At 56.5% G+C, this 26,015-nt stretch overlaps 2 protein-coding genes across 10 annotated transcripts in view; both read left to right on the top strand.

The window, feature by feature from the left end:
• Window positions 1–18,055, top strand: part of SLC29A1 (solute carrier family 29 member 1 (Augustine blood group)) — a 25,850-nt gene extending 7,795 nt beyond the window's left edge. For 3 of the 8 annotated variants that reach the window (XM_021389554.1, XM_021389560.1, XM_021389555.1), the window contains exons 2-13: window positions 10,462–10,544; window positions 11,152–11,233; window positions 11,441–11,616; window positions 11,803–11,942; window positions 12,091–12,225; window positions 12,392–12,489; window positions 13,394–13,484; window positions 13,605–13,696; window positions 13,841–13,949; window positions 14,230–14,315; window positions 16,551–16,750; window positions 17,110–18,055. In XM_021389554.1, coding sequence (XP_021245229.1) covers window positions 10,516–10,544; window positions 11,152–11,233; window positions 11,441–11,616; window positions 11,803–11,942; window positions 12,091–12,225; window positions 12,392–12,489; window positions 13,394–13,484; window positions 13,605–13,696; window positions 13,841–13,949; window positions 14,230–14,315; window positions 16,551–16,750; window positions 17,110–17,221 — 1,350 coding nt within the window. In that variant the 5' untranslated portion in view covers window positions 10,462–10,515 and the 3' untranslated portion in view covers window positions 17,222–18,055. Of the gene's footprint in view, window positions 1–724; window positions 1,409–1,455; window positions 4,994–5,956; window positions 6,024–9,197; window positions 9,744–9,770; window positions 9,792–10,461; window positions 10,545–11,151; window positions 11,234–11,440; window positions 11,617–11,802; window positions 11,943–12,090; window positions 12,226–12,391; window positions 12,490–13,393; window positions 13,485–13,604; window positions 13,697–13,840; window positions 13,950–14,229; window positions 14,316–16,550; window positions 16,751–17,109 lie in introns of those variants that run through there. The other 5 variants (XM_021389557.1, XM_021389552.1, XM_021389558.1 and 2 more) reach the window with 5 other exon arrangements.
• Window positions 18,234–24,493, top strand: HSP90AB1 (heat shock protein 90 alpha family class B member 1). Of its 2 annotated transcripts, XM_021389550.1 has the most exons (12): window positions 18,234–18,488; window positions 18,561–18,707; window positions 18,868–19,074; window positions 19,305–19,464; window positions 19,668–19,801; window positions 20,249–20,557; window positions 20,964–21,129; window positions 21,313–21,503; window positions 21,777–21,924; window positions 22,187–22,455; window positions 22,904–23,237; window positions 23,957–24,493. In XM_021389550.1, exons 2-12 carry the CDS (start codon window positions 18,561–18,563, stop codon window positions 24,064–24,066), a joined length of 2,175 nt encoding a protein of 724 aa, XP_021245225.1. In that variant the 5' UTR covers window positions 18,234–18,488; the 3' UTR covers window positions 24,067–24,493. The 2 variants fall into 2 exon arrangements, 1 of the variants encoding a protein (XP_021245225.1); XR_002436340.1 differs by lacking the exon at window positions 23,957–24,493 and adding an exon at window positions 22,583–22,694 and having other exon boundaries at window positions 18,236–18,707; window positions 22,904–23,045.

Below are 26,015 nucleotides of genomic sequence, written 5' to 3'. Positions count from 1 at the left end.
GGGGTAGCTCCGGCGGCGCGGGGACCGCGTGGCGCCGACGGCCGCGCCCGACCCGTCCCCCGCCAAGCGCGGAAGGCGGCAAAACGGAGAGGAGGAGACTGCCCCGAGCGGGAGGAGGGCTGGAACGGGCCGGGACGGCGGGGATTCGGCTCTGAGGGGCGAGCGCCCGCGGGGGATGCTCGCTTTTCGGCCGCTGCGTGGGTCGCGGGGCTTTCTCCCTCGCGCGGGAGCGCTGAGTTTTCCCTTTCGTAGTTCTCGGCGGAGCGAAGCGGGGAGCAGCGCGCCAGCGCGTGCCGCCGGGGCGCCCCGCGTGCTGCCGACGTGCCGGGTCCCTGGCGCGGGTGGGTGCGTTGCGGCGCTCCGCCGGGGCTCTCCGGGGGTGCCCCGCTCTGTGGGAACGCGCGTCTCGGGCCACGTGCCGCCGGGCCCCACGTGCTGCCCTTCCCAGCCCGGCGGCTCCTCGCGCGGAGCCCCGAGCGGGTTTTCCCAGGCGCCGCGCTTGGAGATGCTCGCGGCCGGCCGCAGCGTGCGGCGGGAAGCGCCAACAAGTGTTTCTTTCTGTTCCCGAGCGAATCGGCTGCGCTAACGGGGTCTGGTCCGGGAGCACGGAGAGCTCCGTGCGCTCTCTGCCGTGCCGTCCTCCCCGCCTTTGCGGTTACTCCCCGGTCTCGGAGACGGGCGGCCGAGCTGCGGTGCCGCGGGAAGAGCCGGGGGCTGAGCCCGGGGGCTGTGGGATCTCACGCAGGCGAGCGCCCGAGCCCCGCGCGTTCCCAGGGCTGGGGGTGGCAGGAGGGGCTCGTGCAGCTGTTGGCCACAGCTGGATGCGCTTCCTCGCTGCTGCGAAGCAGGAAGCAGCCGGGATGCCCCGCAGTTGCCTGTGGCGAGCGGACACAATTGAGGGGGCTTCTGTGGATTCCGCCACGGGAAATCCCACTCCCCTGCGGCCGTGCACCCCAGCCTGGCGGCAGTGTTTCCGCTCCCAGCCCCTGCGGGCTGCCGGCCTGCCTCGTGCTCCTTGGGATCTGCTTCAGTCTGCAGAGCTAAAACCCGGGGCATGATGGCGCAGGATGCTTTTCTCTCCAGATGTGTGTGTGTGTCTGAGAGCTGTACAGAAGCAATACGCACACCACTCCTGCATCCTCCTGAGCTCCACTCCGTTGTCGCCTTTTGCTCCCAGGTTGGCTTGCTCTCAGCTCGCTGAAAAAATGTTGGAGGGCTGTGCCGGGCACCCAGAGTGAGGAGGAAGGGAGATGAGGATGAAGCTCACTGCATCCTGGCCCAGCAAATGGACCTGGCTCATGGCGTAGAAGGGCACATCCATCCTTCAGTTGTTGTTCCTTCCCACACTGCATGATTAACCGCTGGCATCATTTCCCCATCGTGGCATCCCTGCTCTCATTATCTCAGGGTGAGATGTTAATGAGCCTCGTCCTCTTTGAAGCTGAGCCACAGGCTTTGTTCCTGCCCTGCCATGACCTTGCCGTGAGCTGGGAAGAAACCAGGGTGTGGAGCGCAGGGCACCTGCTTGCCCACGCCTGCAGCCCTCACTGCCCTGTTCCACTCAGTTCCTGGGCCAGGACAGGGCTCACAGAGGCTGTGCAGTGATGGGGCACTGGGAGCAGCCACCTGCCCTGGCCAGGTGGCATGGCTTTGGTAGGCCAGCAAGCACCCACCGATGCTTTTCTGGGTTGAACGCTCACCTCAGTTGTTTTTCATCCAGCATAACAGCCAAGGCCTTGGCAATTGTAAGGGAAACTGCAAAACCCACTCTTACTGTCAGCAGAGCACTGTTTGCCTGCTTTTGCTGCTAATTCAATCTGACCCCAAAGTTCAAACTCCACCGACCTCTGCACATCTTCCTGAGCACACCCAGCACTGACTGGGCCAGCAAGAGGCTGACGCCTATCAGCCTGATGCTGGACCTGATGGCCCTGCTGCTGTGCAAGGCAGCCACTAGCTTGATGCTGAGCGGGCAGTCTCACTGCCTGCTGGGTCACGGCAAAGCAGCCAGCAGGAAGCCGGGCTGATTGCCACAGTCTTGCCTTCTTCCCATCAGTGCCGCTGGGATTTGTTGTAGTTCATTTCCTTTAGGACTTGCCTGATGGGAAAGCGCCTCGCTGTGAAGTTTCCAGCGCCTGCATTGACAGCTGGAAATGCACTCAGCGAGCAGCCTGTGGAGCCTCGAGTGGAGGCACGTGGCAAGGAGCAGGGCAGCGGATGTGGATGGGTTGAGGCAGAGGTGGTAGGCAGTGCTCAATTTGTCAGGGCTGCTTTACCTTGCAAACTTCCCCTGCTACTGCATGAAGGCAGCGAGGGCTTTAGGGTGTGCAGCTTGGTCTGAGGGTTTTTGTGGGGAAACCCTGGGGAGTGTTCCTGGGGAACGGGTGGGTGACTGCAGCTGGGAGCTCAGAGTTGTGGGAGCAGAGTGCTGTTTTATGCCGAGGGCTGTGCAGTCCCAGGCAGTTGGGCCCTGCAGGTGTTGTGCAGCGGTTGTAGATGTTGCATTGGTTGGTTCCTTGCGCCATCCTTCTGAGAAGGGTTGCATTAATCACAGCTGTGGCAGGCCGTGCTCCGGCTGTGGCTCAGCTGAGCCATTGGGAAGCAATCCACCCTCCCCTGCAACTCCTTTCTTCCCACCTTCACACACCCTCAGGGGCCTTCCCAGCAGCGGGTCTCACGGCTGCCCTCGCCCCTCCCTGCTCCCCACATTAACTCTGGGGAGGCTCAGAGGCTGGCGCGGCCCTGTGAGCCCACACCAGACATAACATTCTGTCTGGGATAATGTATTTCTCTGTAAGCGCCGTTCCCGCATGAGCAGCGTCAGGGCTGGCTCCCAGCCTCGCTGCCACAGGCTGGGCATGGTGCCCCTGAGGATGCTCGTGGTGAAGCCAGGCTGTGGTGCGCTGGGCGGTGGCTGCCTGCAGGGATGTGGTGGCAACCAGAGGGGCTGTGCCCTGCCTGTCCGTTTCTTGTGGCTGTGTTTGTTCCTGCTGCTTGTGGGAGAGAGCCTGAAGTGATGTTTTTCTGGGATTTGGGCAGAAGCGGGAGGGAGCTGCCCACCACCCTGCCCTGCCCCACTGGCATAAAGGCTTTCCTGTCCCTCAGCCAGGCTGGTGCTGAGAGTGGGAGGTTTATTCTCTGACTTATTTCCTCCAAAGGATGTGTCTGCCTTGAGCCAGCGATGCTCCGGCTGCACATAGCCCTCACTCTCACGGGGATGGCTGTGCCAACGCCATGTACCCATCCGTCACAAAATGGCCGCAGTGAGCAGCTGAGGATGGCTCAGGGTGTGCAAGGCACTGCGGCCCTGTGGGAGCCCTGGTAGCTGGCAGCAGCATTGCGTGGGCTGCAGTGGCTGCCCAAACCTGCTTTCCTGCCTGGCGTCCTATTTCCAGCAGGGCTGTGGGCATTGGGTGCCGAACGCAGCAGTCAGCCAGGGCATGTGTCCCTGAGCTGGCTGCAGGGCACCCAAAATAGCACGTGTTATTTCTGTCCTGCAGCAAGGAAGGGAGCCTGTCCCCTGCCCGTTCCAGTGCCCTGTGGGCTGCCCAAGGGCAGGTGGCCTCTTGTGTCCTGCTCCTGGTCTTGCTGGTGGATGTGGCCCTACAGCCCCAGGAGGAGGAGCTGTGTGGAGAAACTCACCTCACCCTCCTCATTCTCCAGCCCTGGGGCTCCCTCCTGACCCAGCCTGTCTGGGTTTCGTGCCTGGCCTTTGCTCTTATCTCCAGGCCTGTCTGGCCATGGGTATTTGCCTCACCCCTGCTGCCACACGCTTCCTCCTCAGGGCTACCCCCTGTGCTCTGGGGATGCCTGTGGAGCAGGCCCAGGCGTGACCCATGGGGAGGCAGCTGTGCGGTGGTGCAGCTGGGGCAGCTCTGCCCTCCTTGGTGGCTGTCCTGGTGGCGGTGGTCTCAGTCACTGCTGCACCAAGCATGGCAAGGAGGACCCGCTCCTCCCTGGGGGCTGCGCTTTCTGCTCCCAGCTGATTTTTACATTAATGGTGTCCTGCCCTTCACCCCAGGGGTCCCATTGGGTTTTCTTGATTGGGGAGCGGAAACCCAGCTTCCTCCCATTGTGCCTCTTCCTGCCATGGCCCTGGGATGACCCCTTTGCCCCAGTATCCCCCCCAGAGCCCACAGGACTGCTGGCTGCAGAAGAGACAGGCGATGATGTGGGGGCAATGTGCCCATTGCACCACCTGTCCTCCTTAGTGCTGTGGTTGTGTGGCAAGAGCTCTGTGGGGCCCTTGCCTCCATTTCCCCTTCCCTCCCCACTCACACAGCCCCTCTGGGCACTGAGGACTGCCTGGGAACCCTAGAGGTGGTTCTCCATAGCCTCTGCTCTTTCTTTGCTGGTTTCCGCAGATGCATTGAATGGAGCCCTGAGCGAATTCCTCTCTCCGCCCTGGGGAGAAAGGGGCTTTATTCATCTCATTTTCCGACCCAACCCTGGAAAACCATGACCTCTTCCCAAGCCTTCCACGAGGCATGTTGGAGCTGTGTTGTGGAGTGAGCAGCCTTCTCCCCTGGGAGATGCTGGTACCAGCCTGTGTCTTGCTGGTGTGCTCCAGGGAAGGCAGTGTGGGGCTGCGCACTGGGAAACTGGTGCTGCAGTGAGCTTTTTGCCTCTGCCTTCTCTCTGTGTCTCCCCATGAGCAGGGCTGCAGAAAGCCCTCAGGGCCCTTTGGCCCTGTTTTGGTGTGAGGGAGTGCTGCCTGGAAGCTGTCTAGAAGAGCCCTACCAGTCCCTGCCTGGAGATGCACTCCTGAGAGCGGCTTATCTCTGCCCTTCTAATATTGGCTCTATCTGGGAGCTCCCTCTCCCTGCACAGAAGTGACGTACCTTCCAACTCCTGCCTCCCCCGCCCCCCTCCCCCCCCAGGCCTTCTATCTCCACTCACACCTCCAGAGTGCTGCCCTTGGAGCCAACGCCTGCTCAGAGTGTGGCGGGGCTTTACCAGAGGACCCTGGGGTGAGGCCCACCCTGCATTCCTGGTAAGTGTCTCACTGTGGCATTAAAGTGCCCACCCTGGGCTATGGGGGGATGGTTGCTGACCTGGCTTTGGGGAGCAGCTCTTGCTGGGATGGTAAGCAGCAGCACCCATCTCTGCTGTGGGGTTGCTTGGGTGCCTGGAAGGATTCACTAGCTGACGAGTGGGCACTGGGGTGTGCTGAAGGCTCAGGTGTATGCTCTCCAGCATGGCTGCACTGCTGGGAGTGCTGCCTTGCTGCTTGCCTTGTGTTGCTCTCTGTGTTCAGCCAGCTCTGCGGCAGGGCTGGAAACACACTTGGCATCCAGAGCGGGGAGGTGGGGGCCCATGGTCTTGGGGAGCCACAGCCGGAAGGAGGAATTTATGGGCAGCAGTGACCATGCATGGTGTCACTGAGGTGCTGCCGATGGCAGGTGAGCGACCTGACGCTGGGTATGTCACAGGGGTGTAATTGCCACGCTGAGGACAGAACGTGCTTTGCCTGTCAAATTAAACACATAAATGGAGGGTGTGAGAAGAGCCCTCCTTTCCGGCTTGGTTTACGCACATGCCTGTTTGGCTGTACCTGCCAGGGGCCCCTGGGAGCTGCTTGGGGTTCCTTGAGCCGCCCCGATAAGGGACTGCAGCCCGCTGCTGCGTGTGGCTCAAAACATACTGCTGGGCTGGATGCCCCCCCACCTCCACCCGGCAGCCGAGATAACGGCGCTACGTGTTGGCAGCGGGGACATCCAACCTATCTCCTGTTCGGTGGGGAGGCTGTGGGGATCCCGGGCTGCAGGCCCAGGGAGAGCAGCCTTCCCTTTTCCCAGTGGGTGGAGGAGGCAGGGTGAAGTGGGCTCCTGACCGACAAAGTGTCCGGGGCTGGGATGCTTCCCTGGGAGGTGCTGAGGGGTAACCACTGCGCACCGTGCACAGCCCTCGGTGGGGCTGCAGAAGTACGTTCTGCCTTGTGATGCAAAGAGGAACAGAAGGGGGAAGAATATGACGCTGGTTTCTAAGAAGGGCTCATGGGAACTTCTGGGAAAAATGGGCTGGTAATGCTGTTTTTGCTGCCCACCCACAGCCCAGGCCCCTGGGCATGTGCTGGGAGGCTCCCGCAAAGCTGCACGGCTTTGCAAAATGCGTTCAGGTCTTTTGGCCCAGGTTTTAGGGATGGAAGGTCTTCACATGGCTTAGCAGTTGGTGAAAAACAGGAAGCAGGGCGTAGGAGTTAAGTGGTCAGTTTCTGTGGTGGAAGGAGATTGCTGTGTTTAGTCCCATGCTTTTTCAGCAGTCAGGAGTGACCTGGAAAAGGGAATGAGCAATGAGCTGATAGAATTTGCCTGATGCTATCGAATTACTCAGGTTCGTGGGGACAGATGCCAGCTACAAAGAGCACAGAGGAGTGTTGCAACAGCAGGCAGCAGGAAAATGAAATTCAGTTTAGATAAATAAGGAGTGATACGCAAGGGGATATAATCGTCCCAAATCTGCGAACAAGATTATGCCCTGAGCTGTCCATTTGCAGCAAGACCTGGGGTTATTTCAGATAGCTCAGTGGGCAGTCAGGGTCATAAAAACACATAGACTCCCTGAAAAAGAGTCTCTGTCACTCCTGGTGAGTGACAAAGCAGAAACAAAATAGGAGAGCCTTGTGTCATTGCTCCAGTTCGCGGCTCTGCTGCGCCAGTTGTGGCCCCACTGTCTCCAGAAGGGTCTGGGAGTGTGGGAAAAGATTTGGAGAAAAGCAGCAAGGAGGATCAAAGGCACAGAGCTGTTTCCTTATGACTTAAGTGAGCTAGAATTTTTCTGTTTGGAAAACATGATGTAAGGTGGCTGGGATCTGCGCCTGGAGAGTCATGGTTGGCATGGAGAAGGGGTCCGATGCGTGTCCAGTCTGAATCCAAGAGCGGGAGCTAGCAGAGCCGCACATAGCAGTGCTGTGCCACAGGGGAGTTTCTAGCCGCAGGGCACTGCGGAGCTCCAGAGTTGCAAAGGAAGTAGAAAAGCTCACGAAGTGAAACCTTCTGTGGGTTATAAAACAGAACAAGCTGAGGGGCAGAACTGCTCGGAGATAGGAGAGCAGCTGGGGAGTTGCTATCCATGCCTGTGCCACTCTCTTAGCGCTGACTTCAGCCCTCCTTTGGGCTCTGGTTTGCTGCAGGGCATAGCCCCCACTTTGAGTTGGTCCCAGTGCCTCAGAGAGAGGCGCAGCCATGCAGCTCTGCCTCTTGGGAAAGGCAGCAGGCATGCTCACAGCCAGGGGTGGAGGCACGTGGGATGGTGACTGCAAATGAAGGGACCAGACTGGCATGGCCAGAGCAGGGTGGGGGAGCTTGGGTGTTACCACAAATTGGTCGATGAGGAAACTCGCGAAGACTCAAGTTGGAGTGTTAGAAAGCAGGCATTCATCGTTCTCAATGCTGGGTGTACAAGGGAATCTGGCTGGAGGTGGAATCTCGAAGCTGAATCCCAGCCACCAGGGTTTCACGTGACTTGCACATGTGTGTCAGGCCTGCTCCCTGCCTGCAGGTAAACCCTGCCGGCCCTGAATGGGCTGTAAGCCTGGGGAGGCATCTGGCCCTGCCCCATCTTGGTGGCACCAGTAGGAAGTGCTGACTGTATCCCTACAAAGTGATCTGGCATGAGCAGCGGCAGGAGGGTGCTGAGATGCTTGCGGCTTGCCTGCCAGTAGCCCCTTCTCTAGGGATGGCAAAGGTGGCAGAAAGGGCTTTGCTTTAACGAGCTGGAGGAGACCCGTCGCATCCCTACCCAGCACCCTGGAACTGCTCTGCCGTGGGAATCCGGACAAGCTCTCTGCTTTCCGTCAGCCAGGCAGCAGAGCAGGAGAAGGGCGATGCTCGAGAAGGGAAATCTCCAGAGCTGGGTGACAAACTGCTGCCTGCAGGCGTGGCTGTCCTGCAGTGCCAGTTTTTCTGCAGAGGTTGGGCGTTTTGCGCCATGGCTGTCCCTGCCGTGGGCTCTCAGGCGTTGGCCCAACAATAGGTGTCACCCAGCGTATGCCTGAGCCTTTGTGCTGAGTAAACGGGCAATTACAACTGGGCTCTCCATTGTTGGAATGTGGTCAAAGGGGACGACTGTTGTTTGTTTAGCCCTTCCTACTCTTATCTTGCTCCTTCCGCTCACACATTACTTGCAAGGAGACTGGATGAACTGCACAGTGCCTGGGAGAAAAAGGATGTCCACATGCAGAGACCCTGAACTGCTCCTCCTTTCCCATGCCCTCGGGGCAGGGCAGATGGCTGAGGTCCTTGGAGGTGCTGGGGGTTGGGGATGTACTGAGCACCATCCCTGGTCTGTTATCATAGGGTCTCTCTGGATTTGTGACTGTAGGGCTGCTCTCACCTGGTTGGAGCATGGTTGCCACCTGTTGCTTATGTTGGTTTGTTTGACTTTTTCTGTTTACTGTAGTGTTGTTTGTAAGAGCTGGCAGCTGGACGTGTTTCCTGCCGTAATGAGCGCTGACCCGCATGCCCCTTGGCAGGGATTGTCTCTTTGTGGAAAAAATTAGAAGGCACTTAGCAAAGTGAGACAGAAAACAAACAAAGCTGGCAGGAGGCTGCGGCTGGGCATTGCCGCCAAGGAGGCTGGGCTGCTGATGCAGGACGGAAGCAGGAGGCAGTGGGGAAGGCAGCAACACGGAAGCACCCCTCAAACCCCACTCCTGTCCCGCTACCCCCTGCCTACTGCTCCAGCACTGTCACATTCTGCGTGCTGCCGGCTGCCTGCCAGCCATGGCACCCGACACCTCTTCTCTGAGGCGGGTGCTGCCAGAGGCACATGGCTCTAGCCCCTGTGACCTGAGCACTCTTGAGAGCGGTGGTGGGGAGGGGGGGGACGGGGACATGCACTGCCTTCAAGTTCACTGGGCATAGGGTGGGATTGGCGATTAGGGCTTGCCCTGGCACCGTCCTTTGCACGTATGTCTGTGGCAGAGCTCTGTTCTCTGATACTTGGGACATCGCTGTGACCCCAGGGAAGCTGGGGGGTAGTCGAGGAGCAGAGCTGGGGGCTTGTGTGAGTGAGGGGCAGCCTGCTGAGGGCTGCAGGGTGAGCTGGGGCTCTCCACCCGTTTCCCAGGGACAAGAAATGGCCCCAGCGGTATTTCTATCTATGGGGGTGGCAGTCATGCTCGCAGCCCCCCCCCCCCCCCCGGGGGGGGGGGGGGCCCCCCCCCCCCCCCCATAATCCAGTGCCAGGGAACGGGCTGTCTCCTGCCTGCAGGGATGCTGGCAGGCTGCCAGGAGGGGATTTTCCCATGTTTTCTCTGGAAGGGTGGGTAGCTCACAAGGGCAAATGGGAACCATCTTACCCTACATGGGAAGGCAGGAAGCCACGCCGCACTGGGCTACTGGGACTGTGGGCCAGCTCCCCTGCCATGCACAACCTGCAGAACTACACTACGCCTCACCACCTTTCTCAGCAAAGCAGTTGATGTGAAGGATGTGAGCCATGCCCGGAAGCACACAGGCTCCTCCGTTGCCTTTAATGCAGGCTGAGCCTTGCCTGAACTACAGATCCCAGCATGCTGCTTTCTGCCAGCCCCAGCGGCCGCCCTACCTGGCAGGCTGCTGCTGGCAGGCAGGGATGCTGCAGCCCACGGCCGCACAGGAGAGGAGGGAGGCCGGGCAGGCGGCTTTTGGGGGGCACGGCTGGCAGGGCGCAGGGGGTTGAGCACGTGGAGCCCTGCCGCAGTCGCTGGGAGAAGTGGATGAATGCCCCATGCTGCGCCGTCCTGAAGGGAAAACGACAAGGCAGGCCTGCGGCTTCTGTGGGGGGGCTGATTCTGCTCTGCCTCAGGGGTAGGGAGGGGGCCAAGGGATGGGGTCTGGCTCCGGGGCCCCGGGGCTGTGTCTGTAGGGTGGCCACCTATGGGGAAGCAGTGCTGAGTGGCAGCAGGGGCCAGGCCTAGAGCAGGGGGTGCTGAGAGGGGGAGAGCAGTGCTCGGGGTGCCCTTGGCTTTCCTAGGAAGGGCTGCTAGAGCCCCAGGGAAGGGGTGGGTGGAAAAGAAGGGTTTGTGTGGTTCTGACCTGAGAGCCCACTGGATAAAACATGTCCTTTGTTCCTCCGTACCCCAAGGACATGGGGAGGGCAGGGGGGAAGGACACAGCCCATTGCGCATATGCTTCGCTCACAGCCTGAGGATTGAGGGCAGAGCCATAGGCTTACAAATCCCTTAAGAGCCTGTAGTGGAGTGGGAGGTGGCTGGAGCGGAGCAGCACGGACTTGTCATGGGGGCAGATTTCCTTTTGGAAGGACAGGCTCGGTGTCCCCTGAGCAGCAGAATAAAGCCCTGTGTCACAATCCCTCAGCTAAGGGCTCTCAGCCACAGGTCTCCCAAGCTGCTGAGCAATGCTATTGCTGTTTCCTGATTCTGTGTAGTCCCATGGAGCCAACCATACCATCAGGTTAAAACCAGTGCTGCCCCTGCCTGGCCTCACTCCCTCATAAAGCCCTCTGCTTGCTTTCCAGACAGAGAGCCACCGCGAGACTTGCTGGGACGCGTGCTGACCCTCGCCACGCAAGATGACAACAAGAGATGGACCACAGGATAGGTAATGCCAGGCTGTAGGGTGGGCATGGGGGCACATTCAGGATACTGGGAGATCTGGGATAACGTGGGGCTCAGCACCTGGGGGCTTGGGGCCCCACGTCCCCCTGCTAGCCCTATGGATGTGTGCTCTCTGGCTGGGCCGGGAGCAGCTGGCTCCGTCTCTGTGTGTGGAATCCATTCCCTAAGATGCTCTATCAGTTTTTCCAAAGCAAATAGGCTGTAAACAGTCCCCAGCATTGGGGCATGGCCTCGCTGTTCCTGGCTGGCGGGGCTCCCTCCCAGCTCTGGCAAGGGTCGTTGCGTGGCTGGGTGCCACATGGAGGGAGTGTGTCCTCTGCCTTCACAGCTTCCTGGAAACCCTCCCTTAGCCACCTCCACTCAAAGGAGCCCAGGCCAGAGATGGGGTAGCAAATGTTTTGTGGTGTCCTTTATTAAGAATCTCCTCTGCTTATTAAGAGCACTGGACCCACAGATGACACTGAATTGTGAATTTCATCCTCCCTTCTCTGCCTGGTGCCTTCCACAGTGGGCTTGGAGACAGCCAGAAGGGATGCCTGTCCCCTGCCCTGCCTGTCATCCTGCTCCACACTTCTTTGCCCCCTTTGCAGGTACAAGGCTGTCTGGTTGATCTTCTTCATCCTTGGCCTGGGAACACTGCTGCCATGGAATTTCTTCATGACTGCCAGGCAGGTGAGGGCTTGCCCTGGCATTGACCATGCCGTGTTACCTCTGAGCACCAGGCAGGAGGCAGAAGCGTGGGTGATCTGTGTGGGACACACGGCACTGAGGTGGCAGGAGGGGTCCTGGGCTGAGTGTGGGGCTGGAGAGGGGTTAAAGCGTGACCTGTCTTGGGAGGCCTCGCAGCACCTCAGCTCCACCTGGTTCCTTTCATTGCAGTATTTCATCGGCCGCTTGGCAGACCCAGAGAACACGAGCCGCCTCTCGAACCAGACCAGTGTGGGCGCTGCCTCAAACCTCTCTTACCTGCAGTCCATGTTTGACAACTTCATGACTCTCTGCTCCATGGTGCCCCTCCTCATCTTCACCTGCCTCAACTCCTTCATCCATCAACGGTGAGCCCTGGCCTATCCTTGCCCCTTGCCAGCTCCCACATCCTAGCTCAACACTGTGCCAAACCATTCAGTCCAAAGGCAAAACTTGGTTCTCCTGTGCTGTGGTTTGGCTGCGGCTGCTGTGAGAGAACTTCGCAGACCTCTAGGTGCTGGGCTTTCCTCACCCAGTCCCACCCTCTCTTGCAGGATTCCCCAGCAGATCCGCATCTCAGGCAGCCTGGTGGCCATTGGGCTGGTGTTCTTAATCACTGCAATCATGGTGAAGGTCACCATGGAGCCTCTTCCCTTTTTTGTTTTCACCATGGTCAGCATTGTCTTCATCAACTGTGAGTAAGGCTCTGGGGAAGAGCCCAAGGTAAAGAGGAGGGTGGGGGACCCTCCCTGGTCCTGCAGAGCTGGGACATTGGCTCCCCATAGAGGTGCAGCCCATCCTCGCCTTTGGTTTCTCATCTCTGCTTATCCTTCCCTTCACAGCCTTCGGCGCCATGCTGCAGGGCAGCCTCTTTGGACTGGCAGGGCTCCTGCCTGCCAGCTACACAGCTCCCATCATGAGTGGGCAGGGCTTGGCTGGCATCTTTGCTGCTTTGGCGATGATAATCAGTATCAGCAGTAAGTAATCCCTACCCTGCAGGAGACAGGGCATTACTGTCAACAAGAGACAGCGGGGTCACGCTGGACCCTCTTGGTGTGGGAGGTGGCAGCAGAGCCTCGCTCCTCTTGCCCCTCTTCATCCTCCTCCTTTTCCTCCTTGTCTCCTCTCTTCCTGTGCTCCCAGTTGGTGCTCAGCAACCAGAGAGCTACATTGGTTACTTCACCACGGCTTGTGTGGCGATAGCGCTGGCCATCTTCTCCTACATCCTTCTACCTCGCATGGTAAGACTTTGTTTTTAGTGGGGAAGAGTGCGAGGACACGAGACCCTTGCACATCCCAGCACAAGAATCTTGGCCTGATAGCACCCCAGCCTCAGCTTCTGCCAGCCTCCACCTCCTGGGTCAGGGCAGGACCCCCGGTGTCCCAAAGGAGCTTTCTGTGGTACTTCTCACCTCAGATACCTGTGGTATCCTTAAGATAATGTCAACGGTTTACGGGCGTTTGGCCTGGTTCCGTGACAAATGGGATGGGGGACCCATGGACCCACGCCCCAGGAAAGGGAAAAGGAAAAAAAAAAAGGTAAGGAGATGAGCCTGAGAGCAAAAACAGCGGCAACAATCTGAGGAGAAACAAACTAATTTACTAAATAAGATATAGGAATGCAAAACAACACACTATAATACCATATGATTACAATTTAAGCTAATAAATCAAATACAATGAGAGAGAATGTCCAAAATCAAGGTAGGCCTTACTCTAATACCGACGATAAGACGACTGGGGAGCGAGATGCTGCCAGGATGAGAGACAGGTGGAAAGAGAACCAGGTCTTGTGATCTGCGAGTTTTTATCTTTCCCTCTGACCAGAAACGGTAACAGAGGAGCAAAGTTCCCTGGGGAATGTAGTAGTCCTTCTCTTCTGAGAACCAGGTACATAACAGTACATGATGTCATGGTTTTATGATTTTCGGTTATTGGTATTCCACACCAATACAACCATGACAGATAATGTGGAAATGGGGCCCTGGATGAGCAGGAAAAGCAAGCATCAGTATCAGACACAAGTGGAAGGAATACTTGGCTCATCTTGCACTATTTGCAATTTTCAACAGTCTCAGGTGCCGGTTCCCTGGCAACCTTCTTTCTTCACACTTGACTGAGTTCTCTGTGGCTGTGTCTCTGCAGGATTTCTTCCGATACTACTCCATGAAGGACAAGACAGAGTACTGTGTGTACAATGCAGAGCTGGAGACCAAGAGAGACCTGATTAAGAAAGGTGAGGGGCTGAGAGGAGAAAAAGAAAGGAAGAAGAGCTGAGAGGAAGAATGAGACAGGACTACACTAGATCCCTGCTTTGTGGGGCCTGTTATGCCCTTTTTTTTGTCTCTCCCTGCAGATGAGCCCAATGGGATGGAGGTGAATAACTCAAAGATCATCCCTGTCCACAACCCTGATGAAAAGCCCTCGGTCATCTCCATTTTTAAGAAGGTCTGTGAGTTGGCAGCAACCCCTGTGCTGCTCCTTGTGTCAGGATATGGACACAGGTGCAGGAAGGCATGGGGAGAGGAGACCACCCCTGCACTAGTCTCTTGCCCTGTGTTTGGTACCAGCTTCTTTCTTTTATCTCCCTAGCTCTGGGTCATGGCTATGTCTGTCTGCTTAGTCTTCACCATCACCATTGGGGTCTTTCCTTCCATCACAGCTAAGGTGTCCACTAGCCTCGGAAAAGAAAACAAATGGGGTAAGTGAGGCCAGGTGTGGGGTGGGCTAGGAGGAAACTGGAAACAAGCTAAATGGGAGGAAAGAAAGTGGGGCTTGAAGTAGTAGGGGTGCATGAGGGGAAGGGGAGACCACTGTGCATATGAAGGTTTGGATGCAGACACCAATCTGGCTGGGAGACCATTCCAGCTCTTAGTGGGAAACTAGGAGAACCTGACACCTGAAGGAGAGTCTCTCTGTGCAATCAGCAGGAGGGCCCAGGGCACCCTGGGCTTGTCCCTGACCTTCTTCCCCTCCTGCAGGTCTCTACTTCATCCCTGTCTCCTGTTTCCTGATGTTTAATGTCTTTGACTGGACAGGACGGAGCCTTACTGCCTTCTTCACATGGGTAAGCTGGGGGCAGGGAGCACTCTCCATCCCCATGCCCTTTGGCCATGGCTCTCACTGGGGCTGCCATCCATGGGTTGGAGGAGGAAGCAGGCACAGAGCTGACTCCTGCCCTGGCTTTAAGCCCTAAGCAGAGGTTTAGAGAGTTAAGGAAAGGGTTAGAGCTGAAAGCCACAGTATTGCCCTGTTCTCCTCCCAGCCTTCTTTCAGCATGGCTTGGATGAAGCTGTCTCCTCTATTTCAGCCTCTGTAAACAAACCTTCACTCCAGCTATGCAAACAGCCAGGCAGGATGGCGGCAGTGAAAGAGGGTGAAAGACAGGGCAGCTTGAAATAAAACCTCTGGCCTCCACACAGTACACAGCTGCTTTAAAGAGCGTTGTCCTGGCAGCAGAGCAGAACCACACCGTGCAGGCCAAGGAGCTGTCCCCTCCCATGCCCAGGTCCCTTGCTCTCAGCTCCCCGTGCCTTGGGCTGAGCAATGGGAGTCATGATGGCAGTGAGTGAGGAAGGGGTCTGTCTGTGTCTCTTCCTGCCCCTTTGCCCACCCCCCAAGCGCTGTTTCCCCTGTATTGTTCAGGCTGTTTGTTTAGAGAAGCTCCTCACAGCAGCACGCAATGCGGGGTCTGTCCGGCCCCAGCTGTGCTGGGCTGCCCTGCTGCCTAGAGCTGCTTCTCCCCTGGCCATGGCTGCTGGCTGCCCCCAGCCTTGGCTGCAAGCTGCCTTGACTGGTTTCCAGGCCACAGCCTCAGTGGTGCGATGACCCAGCAGGAGACATTTCCAAAACTGTGGTGGGTGGAAAGTCTGACTGTGGTGTGGTTTGTGCCTCATTTCCCTGGTTGAGGCCCTGCTCTCTGCAAGAAAAACAGCCTGCTGCTCTCGCTGGTTTGCCCACAGACAAAACAGCTGGTATCACCTTTGCCACGTGTTCATGAAGTGTTCCATGGCTTTGCCAGCCAACGAGGGCTGCCACCTCCACGGCAGCTGGGGGCTTCCTCTGACTCCAGACCACAGGGTCCTGTCATCGTTTCCTCGCTGAGGGGACTCGGGACAGAGCCAGGCACATCTTGTACCAGGGACTGCCTTCATCCTAGCTGCATGACATCATGGGGACAGTGCCTCTTGCTTTCTCCCAACTTTGCGCATCCAAAAACTGTTAGGATTTGGGGAGGCCATAACTCGATCCATGCCTTTCCGATCACTGTCCAAAACAGTCCCAGCATAATCCCTTTCCCAGATTGCTGGATCTCGCCCCACTTGGCTAGGGGATGGCGTGGGAGGTTGGAGAGCTGTTTAAAGCCCAGTTTGCAGGCCTTGGGGTGCCAGAGGGGATTTACCTCAGTTGGCCTTGGCCTGCGCAATGGTTTGCAGCAGGAAGAGGTTGCGTGTGTGTGCACAAGGCTGTCCTCACTCCCTGTTGTTTGCAGAAAGGGCTTAGCAGTTGATTCCAGACCCAGCTCTGTATTTTGGCTCTAGCACTGCTGCTCTCCATGTCAGCTAAGGACGGGATTTTCAGGGCAGTGGCCAGCTGTGGCAGGACTGGTGGCCTGTCCATCTTCTCTGCACGCTGACCTCCTCACCACAAGTCCTGCACCCAGTCACAGCAGAGCAGCAGCTGAGGAGGGGGGTGCTTTCCAGGCTGACACAGCCCGAGGGAGGTAGGGAAAGAACAAGCAGTATCGAACTTCTCCATCTTTTCATCCTGGGGAGGGAATGTTTCCCACTCACAGCTATGCTAACAAATCTGAGCAGTCCCTGCTGGTTTGCCTCTCTTTTTGGGGGACCAGAACACACTAACTGCACATTCTCCTCTGGGGAACAGCCAGGTCCACAACCTGGCCTCAGGAGAGAGCAACAGACTAATGAGTACAACCAGGGCTGGGAACACAGATGGAAGAGCACTCTAAGCCTCAAGTAGCTGTTACTGATGCAGGGAGAGCCCTTGGAGCTGCATGCAGGAGGCTGCAGGAGCAGGACAGTGAATGCCAGAGGATGGCAGGCAGGAGCTGTGGGTCTGGGAGCCTTGTACAGAGGGGCTTAGGAGCTGCCCTGATCTGCCTCTTGCATCACTTGGTGATGTTAGAGTTCGTTGCAGCAGGAAGTCTTTCAGCAACTTTGCCTTCTGCCTTCCCTGCAGCTGCAGTGCAGTAGGGACAGCCTCTTTATAGCCCTTGCTGGTATGCCAGGGGATAGGGAAGGCCCGCTTCTCTCAGCTATGCCCTGTGTTTCTCTCCTAGCCCGGGAAGGACAGCTGCCTCTTGCCGGTGATGGTGGTCTTACGTGTCATCTTCATCCCCCTTTTCATGCTGTGCAATGTGCAACCCCGAAACCACCTGCCCGTCATATTCTCTCATGATGCCTGGTATATCGTCTTCATGATCTTCTTCTCCATCTCCAATGGCTACCTGGCCAGCCTTTGCATGTGCTTCGGGCCCAAGTGAGTAAGCTCTGGGGACAGGGGAAGAATTGGTTTCACCTGTGAGTGGCAGCCTGAGGCCAACCCTGGCATCTGGGTGGGCATCTGGATGAGCTGCAGCACTTCAGCACAGGGGTCAGGGAGGGGTGGCCTTAGTGCTGGAGCTTGAGGCAGCCTGCCTAAAGCACTTTGTCTTTTTTATGAGCCTGTGATACGGAGGCGGGCTCTTGGAGCAAGGTGGGATTTCTTCTTGCCATTCTCCTGCAGAGGAACACTGCTTCTGCCTCTGCTGGGGCCTCCTCTCATCTCTCAGTTGAACTCCAATGAGGGCATGGGGCATGTGTTGCTGAGGATGAGTCTGATGCCTGTTTCTCTCCTAGGAAAGTACTTGCCCATGAAGCAGAGACAGCTGGAGCAGTTATGGCCTTTTTCCTGACGCTGGGCTTGGCCCTAGGAGCTGCCATCTCTTTCCTGTTCCAAATTCTTGTCTAGCAGAGGCACCCAGAAGGTGCAGGGACACCGAGATGGCTCTGCACCCTTCTCCAAGGCCCTGGACACCTCAGTGCTGTGGGGTGATAACACCTCACTCCTACCCCTGCCAAACCGCACTGCCACAGCAGATGTTCCATCTAGGGACGGCTCTACTCTTCCAGGGTTGGCCTGGCTCCTGCCACGCCCAGCTGTGTGCTGCCTTCAGGCCTATGTGCCTTTGCCTTCCCCGTGCTGTGTCTAAAACTCCCAGGACCTCACCAAGGTCCAGCTGCCTCCTGTGATGCATAAGTTCCCCAGCTCAAGGTCAAAAGCCATTGCAAGCCTCCTCCTCTCCGCCAGGCAGAGCTGAAGGCTGGTATCCAGTGTTACTCCCCCTCCTGCCCTTAATGCAGGCGCCTTGCTCTGCTCTTCTCCCAGGGTGCTTGGAAATACCCTGCACTGCAGCTTCTCTCCTACGGGGGAGACTTGCAGGCAGGAAGAGCCCCAGCGGGCTTTGCCACCCCCACGCTGCCATAAGCACACCCTGGGCCGCAGTGTTTGAGGAACGCAAGACATCTACGTCCCATCCACGCAAAGAGCCAGCGCCGCGGCTCAACAGATGAAGAGCTCTCCATTCTTCGCTTCTCCCTGCCCTCGACCCCTGCCCCCCCGTGTTTCAGCCTCCCAGACACCCGGTTGCTGGTTCTGCTTTTGTTTGCCCTGCACCCCTCCGTGGGCTGCAAGAGGAAGGGGGCAGCTCCCAGCTGCGGGCGGCCCGGCCTGCCCTTGGCTGCCCCCCACCCCCTGTAAATGTATCTGTACAGTTGCCTTTTTCTATAAAAAGACTGAAACGTGTGTCTGTGTCCATCACTGCGGGGGAAGGGCTGTGGAGGGCACCCTCGGAGTGCCGGAGTAACCGGAGTGCCGCCTGGTGCCGGGGGCGGGAACTGCACGGGCCTCACGGCAGCCCGCGGGCCCACTCAAGCCCAACCGCCGCCGGGGGTCGCGTGGAACTCTCTGGAAAGGCAACAGCGCGACCACCCCTCCAATGCTGTGCTGTGCTCCTCCGCGGGCGGCCGCCGTTAAACGGGAGCGGGGATGGGCCCACCGCACGTCCCGCAGGCCCGCCTCGCTTCACGGCTGCGGGCGGCGGCGCGCTGCAGGGACGCTTTAAGGCGGAAGGAGCCGCCGGGAGGGGCGGGGCGGGGCGCACCGTGCCTATAGAAGGGAGCCCCAGGGGGCGGAGGTTCTTTTTTGCGCCGCCCGACCGCAGCCGGCGAGGTTGAGGGTGCGCTGGGTCTGGTGTGGTCGGGTGTTATCGCTGTAGCCCTGGTACGAACGGCGTGGGCCTGCCTTGCAGATGCCCGAGGAAGCGCAGCATGGAGAGGAGGAGGTGGAGACGTTCGCCTTCCAGGCGGAGATCGCGCAGCTCATGTCGCTCATCATCAACACTTTCTACTCCAACAAGGAGATCTTCCTACGGGAGCTCATCTCCAACGCCTCCGACGTGAGCCCCGGCCGCGGGAGGGTTTTCCTCTGTTGGGGGATGGGGGGGGGGCTGGGGCAGCCCCGGGGGTGCCCAGGGAGCAGTGGAGGGAGGCACGTGGTGCTTGGGGGCGGCTGTCGGGTAGGGGGCAGCAGCGAGCGCCGCCCGTTCTCCCCTCAAGGCGCTGGACAAGATCCGCTACGAGAGCCTGACCGAGCCCTCCAAGCTGGACAGTGGCAAGGACCTCAAGATCGACATCGTCCCCAACCCGCGGGACCGCACACTCACCCTGCTGGACACCGGCATCGGGATGACCAAAGCTGACCTCATCAACAATCTGGGCACCATTGCCAAATCGGGCACCAAAGCCTTCATGGAGGCCTTGCAGGTGGGTTGCTATTGGCTGCCTGGGATCCCTGGCCCCGCCGCCTTCTTTGCTGTGGGAGCTGCCGGCCTACCTGAGCGTGTTTGCTTGCTTCCAGCAGCGGGAGGTGCTGAGGGCAGGGTTGGCAGTCTGCTGGTACTTGTTCCGTTATCTGCGTGTGCTGACCCAGTTTTCTGCTGGTTGAAGCAGTTGCAAACGCTTCCTTTGTCCTTACTCTCTGTCTGCCCTCACAGGCAGGCGCAGACATCTCCATGATTGGGCAGTTTGGTGTGGGTTTCTACTCCGCCTACCTGGTGGCCGAGAAGGTCGTTGTCATTACCAAGCACAACGATGACGAGCAGTATGCTTGGGAGTCGTCAGCTGGGGGCTCCTTCACTGTCCGGACTGACCATGGTACGTATGGCACAAAAACCAGGTGTATCTCTGCTAGAAATGTGCCTTTTCCTGGTGCTTTGAAGAGCTGGGCAGTCCTTTTAATCTCTCTTCTTAACACTGTAGTATCAAGTAGCAGTTATGTTCCCAGAGCTGGTCCCGCTTGTACTTTGCCCTTCTACACCATGCCCTAAAACCAAAACCTTTGTCATCTCACCCAATAGGTGAGCCCATTGGACGAGGCACCAAAGTGATCCTGTATTTGAAGGAGGACCAGACAGAGTATTTGGAGGAGAGGCGTGTCAAAGAGGTGGTGAAGAAGCACTCCCAGTTCATTGGCTACCCCATCACACTTTATGTATGTAAGAGAAGTACTGTGGAGACCCCTGGGAAAGCTGAAGGGAGGGCGGAGTGAGAAGCATTGGGAGGAGGAGATGAGAAAAGGGCAGCTACCATCTTCTGTGGCCAAAAGAAATAGGAGACGGGAGGAAAATGTAGTTAATATCCAGACACGTATTCAGTCTTTGATCTGTGCAGCTGGGTGCCATCTGAATTAGTCATGGAGAGAGGAGGGTTTCATGCCTACAGTCCCCTCAGACACGGTCCTTCGTTACGTGAACACTGCAGGGATTTTTAGGGTTGGTTTGGGGAAAAGCCCTGTTTCCAGGCATTGCATGGATTGGACAGTGAACTACATCCAAGAGGATACCCATTTTGCTTGTCTGGAGAATAAAGATTTTCTGGTAGTGGTTTCTTGAGGCTAAAACTGCGTTTATGACCCTGAATCTTGTCTCTTTTTCCACAGGTGGAGAAGGAGCGTGAGAAAGAGATCAGTGATGATGAGGCAGAGGAGGAGAAAGCTGAGAAAGAAGAGGAAGAGCCTAAGGATGAGGAGAAACCAAAAATTGAGGATGTGGGCTCTGATGAGGAGGAGGAGGGAGATAAAGGCAAGAAGAAAAAGACCAAGAAAATTAAAGAGAAATATATTGACCAGGAGGAGCTGAACAAGACCAAACCTATTTGGACCCGTAACCCTGATGACATTACCCAGGAGGAGTATGGAGAGTTCTACAAAAGCCTCACCAATGACTGGGAGGACCACCTGGCGGTCAAGGTGAGTCCTGGGCCACCTGGCTTCCTGGGAGAGGCAGAGGGCCCCTTCCTAGCTTGCACCCATAGCCACCATTTTGGTACAAATCTGAAGGCTCCTGGGCCACTTGGTGCTGCAGCCTGCACTGACTTCCATGCAGGTGGTGGGGTGGGCAGAGAATATTGGGCCTTATAGAAGTGTGATTTCTATGTCTAGGCCTACTTGGGTGCCAGAGAGCCCAGACATGCTGGCGGTAGCAGTGGAGCTGTGAAGAGGGGGAAGTGCTGACTGTGTTGCAGGAGACCCTGCTGTGCCCCCCAGCCAGCCCTAGTGATGAGGAGCGGCAGTTCAGCCTGCCTAGTGTAGGTGCTTGCAGGAAGGTGTAGAAGGGACAGACAATGGCAGCCCTTTCTCTTTCCTGGCCCCACAGCACTTCTCCGTGGAAGGGCAGCTGGAGTTCAGGGCCCTGCTCTTCATCCCACGCCGTGCTCCTTTTGACCTGTTTGAGAACAAGAAGAAGAAGAACAATATTAAGCTGTATGTGAGGCGTGTCTTCATTATGGACAGCTGTGATGAGCTCATTCCTGAATACCTGAGTAAGAGCCCCCTGCCTCAGCCTTCCAGGTTGAGCTGGGACCCCTGCAGCCTGTGTGCTGCTTACAGTGCCAAGTGGCCGGCTGAGATGCCAACTCTTGTGGGCTGACAGCAGTCCCTGTCTTAACACTTGTTTTATAATGAAGTCCAGAGATCTTAATTTAATTTCTGTTTCTCTTACTTAGACTTCATCCGCGGTGTTGTGGACTCAGAAGACCTACCTCTGAACATATCTCGTGAGATGTTGCAGCAGAGCAAAATCCTCAAGGTGATCCGCAAAAACATTGTGAAAAAATGCTTGGAGCTATTCACTGAATTGGCAGAGGACAAAGAGAACTACAAGAAATTTTATGAAGCCTTTTCCAAGAATCTGAAGGTGAGAACTTGGACATAGTGCACTTGGAGGAGAGGGGGACCTGTGACACATCTGCCTTAGGAACAGGCTTGTTCCAGCACCATGTCTTCTCTGTGAGGGTGTTGGGGTAGAGGTGGGTTTCAAAATTGCCCCAGAGAGCCTCTGTGGGCAGCTGGTCCTTCTGACTTCTCTTGGCTTAGGACTCTTATGGTTAGGAGATAGTTGTGTCTTGGGGATAGCCAAGCATACGTAAGTTTCATCCTGGAGACCCACATGCATGTTTTCTGCCCCCAGCTGGGCATCCATGAAGACTCAACGAACCGGAAGCGCCTTTCAGAGCTGCTGCGCTACCACACATCTCAGTCAGGTGATGAGGTGACTTCACTTTCAGAGTATGCGTCCCGTATGAAGGAGACGCAGAAGAGTATCTACTACATCACAGGTGAGCCAGATCTCTGATGTGCTGATGAGGCAGGTTATCTGTCTACCAGCCTTAAATTCTCCCACGCAAGTCTTGCTGTCTTCAGCAGTCTCTCCTTACTGAAACACAGCCCATCTGTGGGTGCTGGGGGGAGGATACCAGGCCCAGAGTCCCTGCTGCAGCCAACTTTACATTAGGGGCTCTGAGAGACTGGTGTTTTTTATCACACTGTAACCAGCTCCTAAATCTTCGTGACATTTTGCTTCTAAACCCATAAACACAGGGGAGAGCAAGGAGCAGGTTGCCAACTCAGCCTTTGTGGAGCGTGTGCGGAAGCGTGGCTTTGAGGTGGTGTACATGACAGAACCTATTGATGAATACTGCGTGCAGCAGCTCAAGGAGTTTGATGGGAAAACCCTGGTATCAGTTACTAAGGAGGGGCTGGAGCTACCTGAGGATGAGGAGGAGAAAAAGAAGATGGAGGAGAGCAAGGCCAAGTTTGAGATGCTCTGCAAACTCATGAAGGAAATCCTGGACAAGAAGGTGGAGAAGGTGAGATGGTTGAGGAACCCAGCCCAGGGCTGTGTCCTGGGCTGGTGGGAGGAGGGCTGGACCCCTCCATGATGCAGACAAGGGTCCCAGCTCAATGCATGCCTCTGATCTCCCTCATCTCCTGCAGAGGAGCCGCTAAAGGAGACTGAAGGTCCCAGCATGCACTGCACCATCTTGCTCTAAGCAGCCAGGCTGCAGGCGAGGGGCTCTGACCCAAATACGTGCATTGATGGGAGACGGTAAGTGTGGGAAACATGTAGTGGGTACTGAAGGTGCTGGCTGAGCTGTCTGTCAAGCAATTTTGGAGCTGTTTTCAAGGATCCCTGTTTGCTTTGGGTTGTCCCCAGGTGAACCTGGAATGATTACATGGGGTGTTTTGTGTTGGGGCTGGGTCCATTCCTGGGTATATTAGGAGCATTGCTCTACTAACTCTTGGCTACCTTGTCAGGTAACTATCTCAAACCGGTTGGTCTCATCTCCCTGCTGCATTGTCACCAGTACCTATGGTTGGACAGCGAACATGGAGCGAATCATGAAGGCTCAGGCACTGCGGGACAACTCTACCATGGGCTATATGATGGCCAAGAAGCACCTGGAAATCAACCCTGACCACCCAATTGTGGAAACCCTACGCCAGAAGGCTGATGCTGACAAGAATGACAAAGCTGTCAAAGACCTGGTGGTCCTACTCTTTGAGACTGCTCTGCTGTCCTCTGGCTTCTCCCTGGAAGATCCTCAGACCCATTCCAACCGCATCTACAGGATGATCAAACTGGGACTTGGTATGTGTCCAAGCAGCTCCTGGAGAAGTTCCTGGGCTCTAGCTCTAGCTCTCTGGGCTCTAGCTCTCCTTATAAATGGGATTTTCTTAACCTGTTACGAAATCACCTGCGCAAGTCTCTGCAAAGGTGCTGATCCATAGTCCCTTCTCATCTTTGCTCCTGGCCTGGCACAGTAGGTGCCCAAGGTGTCTGGAGTTTCCAATGGAAGTTATTAGGAAGGGGTGATGTGCCTTGGCAGAAGCAGGCAGCCTAGCTTCCTGTGGCCTGTGCAGCAAAAGCAACGTGTAGCTGGGGCATGAGGGAAGGCTAGTAAGTGAGCAGTGCTGTTGTGATACACAGAAGTAGCTGGGTGTGTAAGGAGGCTGGGGTAAAGTGGAAGTGTCAAACAAGATACTTAAGGAGGGCTTGGACTTCTGAATTGGCTGTCCTGGCCTCATGGCCACCACCAGGCTGCCCAGGTGACATCACTGAGGTTTTTATGTTCTTTGCAGTAAATGTCAAAAGTCTGCTATGGGAAGTAGGGCCCATCTGTTCAGAGAGCTTGCTTACATGCAGGTTTGCCTCAAACTGTCTTTTTAGGCAGAAATGTAAATTAGGAAGTGCTGTCCCTTGGGCTCTGGTCTGGAGCCAGCCTTTGTTTTGGGACTGTGGGAGAGACTGTTCCTCTGAGTCAGGTGTCTCTTGGAGGCTTCATCTCTTCCTTCCGTTTTCTCTCCTAGGTATTGATGAAGATGAGGTGATTGCAGAAGAGTCCAGTACAGCTCCTCCTGATGAAGTCCCACCTCTGGAGGGAGATGAAGACACATCCCGCATGGAAGAGGTGGACTAAAGAAGGAAATCTCTTCCATCTCCTGCCAGGCCTCTGTCCTATCTCACGTCTGTTTAGAAAAGGGGTCTGGTCCCACCAGCTGCTGCTGGCTCTTTGATGGTGTCTTCTGGATTTATTTTTTTGGCAATGGGGAATGGAGACAGGATTCCCTGTTTGTCAGTAGTGAGTCAGTCAGGCAGCCCTAGGCACGTCTGTTGTGTGTATTTCTGCTTGTGTAAGACCATCTAATGGGGAATGGAGGTCTGGAGGGGTCAGTCTTCCTCTTTCTCCCACCCCATGGGATCTCCCATGCTCAGCTGAGGTGAGGAGAGTCCTTTCTCTCCAGCCCCCCAGAGTAGGGTTGTATTTTGGTTTTCTTGGTTATTTTTCATTGATTTTTCTGATGTTTCATTCTACTGGAATTAAAGTGTCGAAAGAACAAGGTTTACACAGAAAGTTCTGTTGAGTTTCCAGCCTGAGGCTGGTGGTGCCCACAAAGAGGAAGGTGAGGATGCTCAGTTCCAGAGGTTTGAGCCCTGGGAGTTATGCAGAGCCCCCCTGGTGCTGTGCTGAGGGCTGGCAGGCCTGTTTTGCCTGCAGACACTTCCTGGCACTGGTGGGCTGCTCGGGCTGTTGTCTCCTGCCATGTATAAGCAGGGGGTTATATGAACCTGGGGTAGCACTTGCAGGAGACAGAATGGCAGGTTCTTGTTCTAGCTGCACCGCTGCTTATCCCTGCCTCCAGGGGACAAGGTGAAGAGGGGATTGCTGGCTCAGAGGAGAACTTAGGAGCCTGCCTTGAAGAAACTGTGTCTTCTGGTTTGCATCAAGCTGTGGCCTTGGCTCCCTTCCTCTTCTGGGTGTCATAGCTGCACATGCTGGGAGGGCAGCCAGAGCACCCTCCAGGAGCAGGTGGAGAGATAGATGGCCTGCCTTCAATGCTCCTGGCCTCTGCAGTTAAAAATCTACCACCATAGGCCCAAACTGTTGTGTTCTTTCCAAACTGCCATGTGAAGGCAGGGTCTACTCTCAATTTGAGCTGTGCTTTAGCTGATCTCTGCTACGTCCCTGCTTTGCCACCACAGAGAGGGTAGGTGAGAAAGGACCTACTGAGCTGGTCATCCCCAGCTCTCTGCCCACAGCCCCGTGTGACCTGCAGCTGGTGAAGAAACCTTCTCAAGCTGTGCTTGTCAGCTGGGTAAGCTGACAGGACATGAGTGTGTGTTGCTGCTGACTTGTCTAATCAGAGCATCTCTCTAGGCTGGAGCAGCGGCAGGAACCATCTGCTTGTTCCCTTGCAGCACAGAGTTGAGACTGGGGGGGGGGGAGGTGCGGGGATTGACTGCTCAGGACTTCAGCTGCTTCTTCAGCTCTTACGTCAAACTGCTTTTGCGGGTTTTGCTCTAGACTTCACCTTTCCTCCGCCATCCACCCTACTGTTCTGGTGCTCCTGCAGCCCTTTGGGCTTAGCAGCACCTTCCTTTTACCTGTTTCTTGGATGACTGAGAGGCCTGGGGCATCATCTCTGAGTCATCTGCCCTTTGCATCAAACTCACACCCCAGCTGCAGGGCTTGTCACCCTCTGCCACACTGGCCTCTGGGGTTGGGCAGGGAAAAGTGACATCGAGTCATGCTGACTGCTTGCCAGCAGCCACAGGCACAAACCAGAGTGGACATTTTAGCCAGCATCTATCTTGAAAAGGGAAGTAGGGTGTAGAGCACAGCTCCGGTGGGAGGTGGAGTCATGCCTGCACACCGAGGCAGTGCAGAACACAGTACTGCAATGGTGGAAACAGAAGTGGAAGGAGACAGAAGCAGAAGTGGGATGAAGAGGGAGTGGAACTGGAAGGAAGCAGGAGTGTAAGTGGAAGATGAAGTGGAAGTGCAAGCAGAAATGAAGTGGAAAGAAGTGAAAGGAATCAGAAGTGGAAGGGCAGAATGATGCTGTGAGGGTGGAAGATAGCTGCAAT

This window comes from Numida meleagris, chromosome 3 (assembly GCF_002078875.1).
Source record: "Numida meleagris isolate 19003 breed g44 Domestic line chromosome 3, NumMel1.0, whole genome shotgun sequence".
In the NCBI taxonomy this organism is placed as follows: Eukaryota; Metazoa; Chordata; class Aves; order Galliformes; family Numididae; genus Numida; species Numida meleagris.
The sequence above is the reverse complement of the archived record's forward strand: the minus strand, read 5'-3'. Positions and strand labels throughout refer to the sequence as shown.

Bases quoted from the DNA above. Each gene is read 5' to 3' on its own strand.
- HSP90AB1 (XM_021389550.1), top strand. From the start codon at position 18,561: ATGCCCGAGGAAGCGCAGCATGGAGAGGAGGAGGTGGAGACGTTCGCC. The intron at 19,075-19,304 runs GTGGGTTGCTAT...CTGCCCTCACAG, and splicing joins CCTTCATGGAGGCCTTGCAG to GCAGGCGCAGACATCTCCAT. The intron at 19,802-20,248 runs GTATGTAAGAGA...CTTTTTCCACAG, and splicing joins GCTACCCCATCACACTTTAT to GTGGAGAAGGAGCGTGAGAA.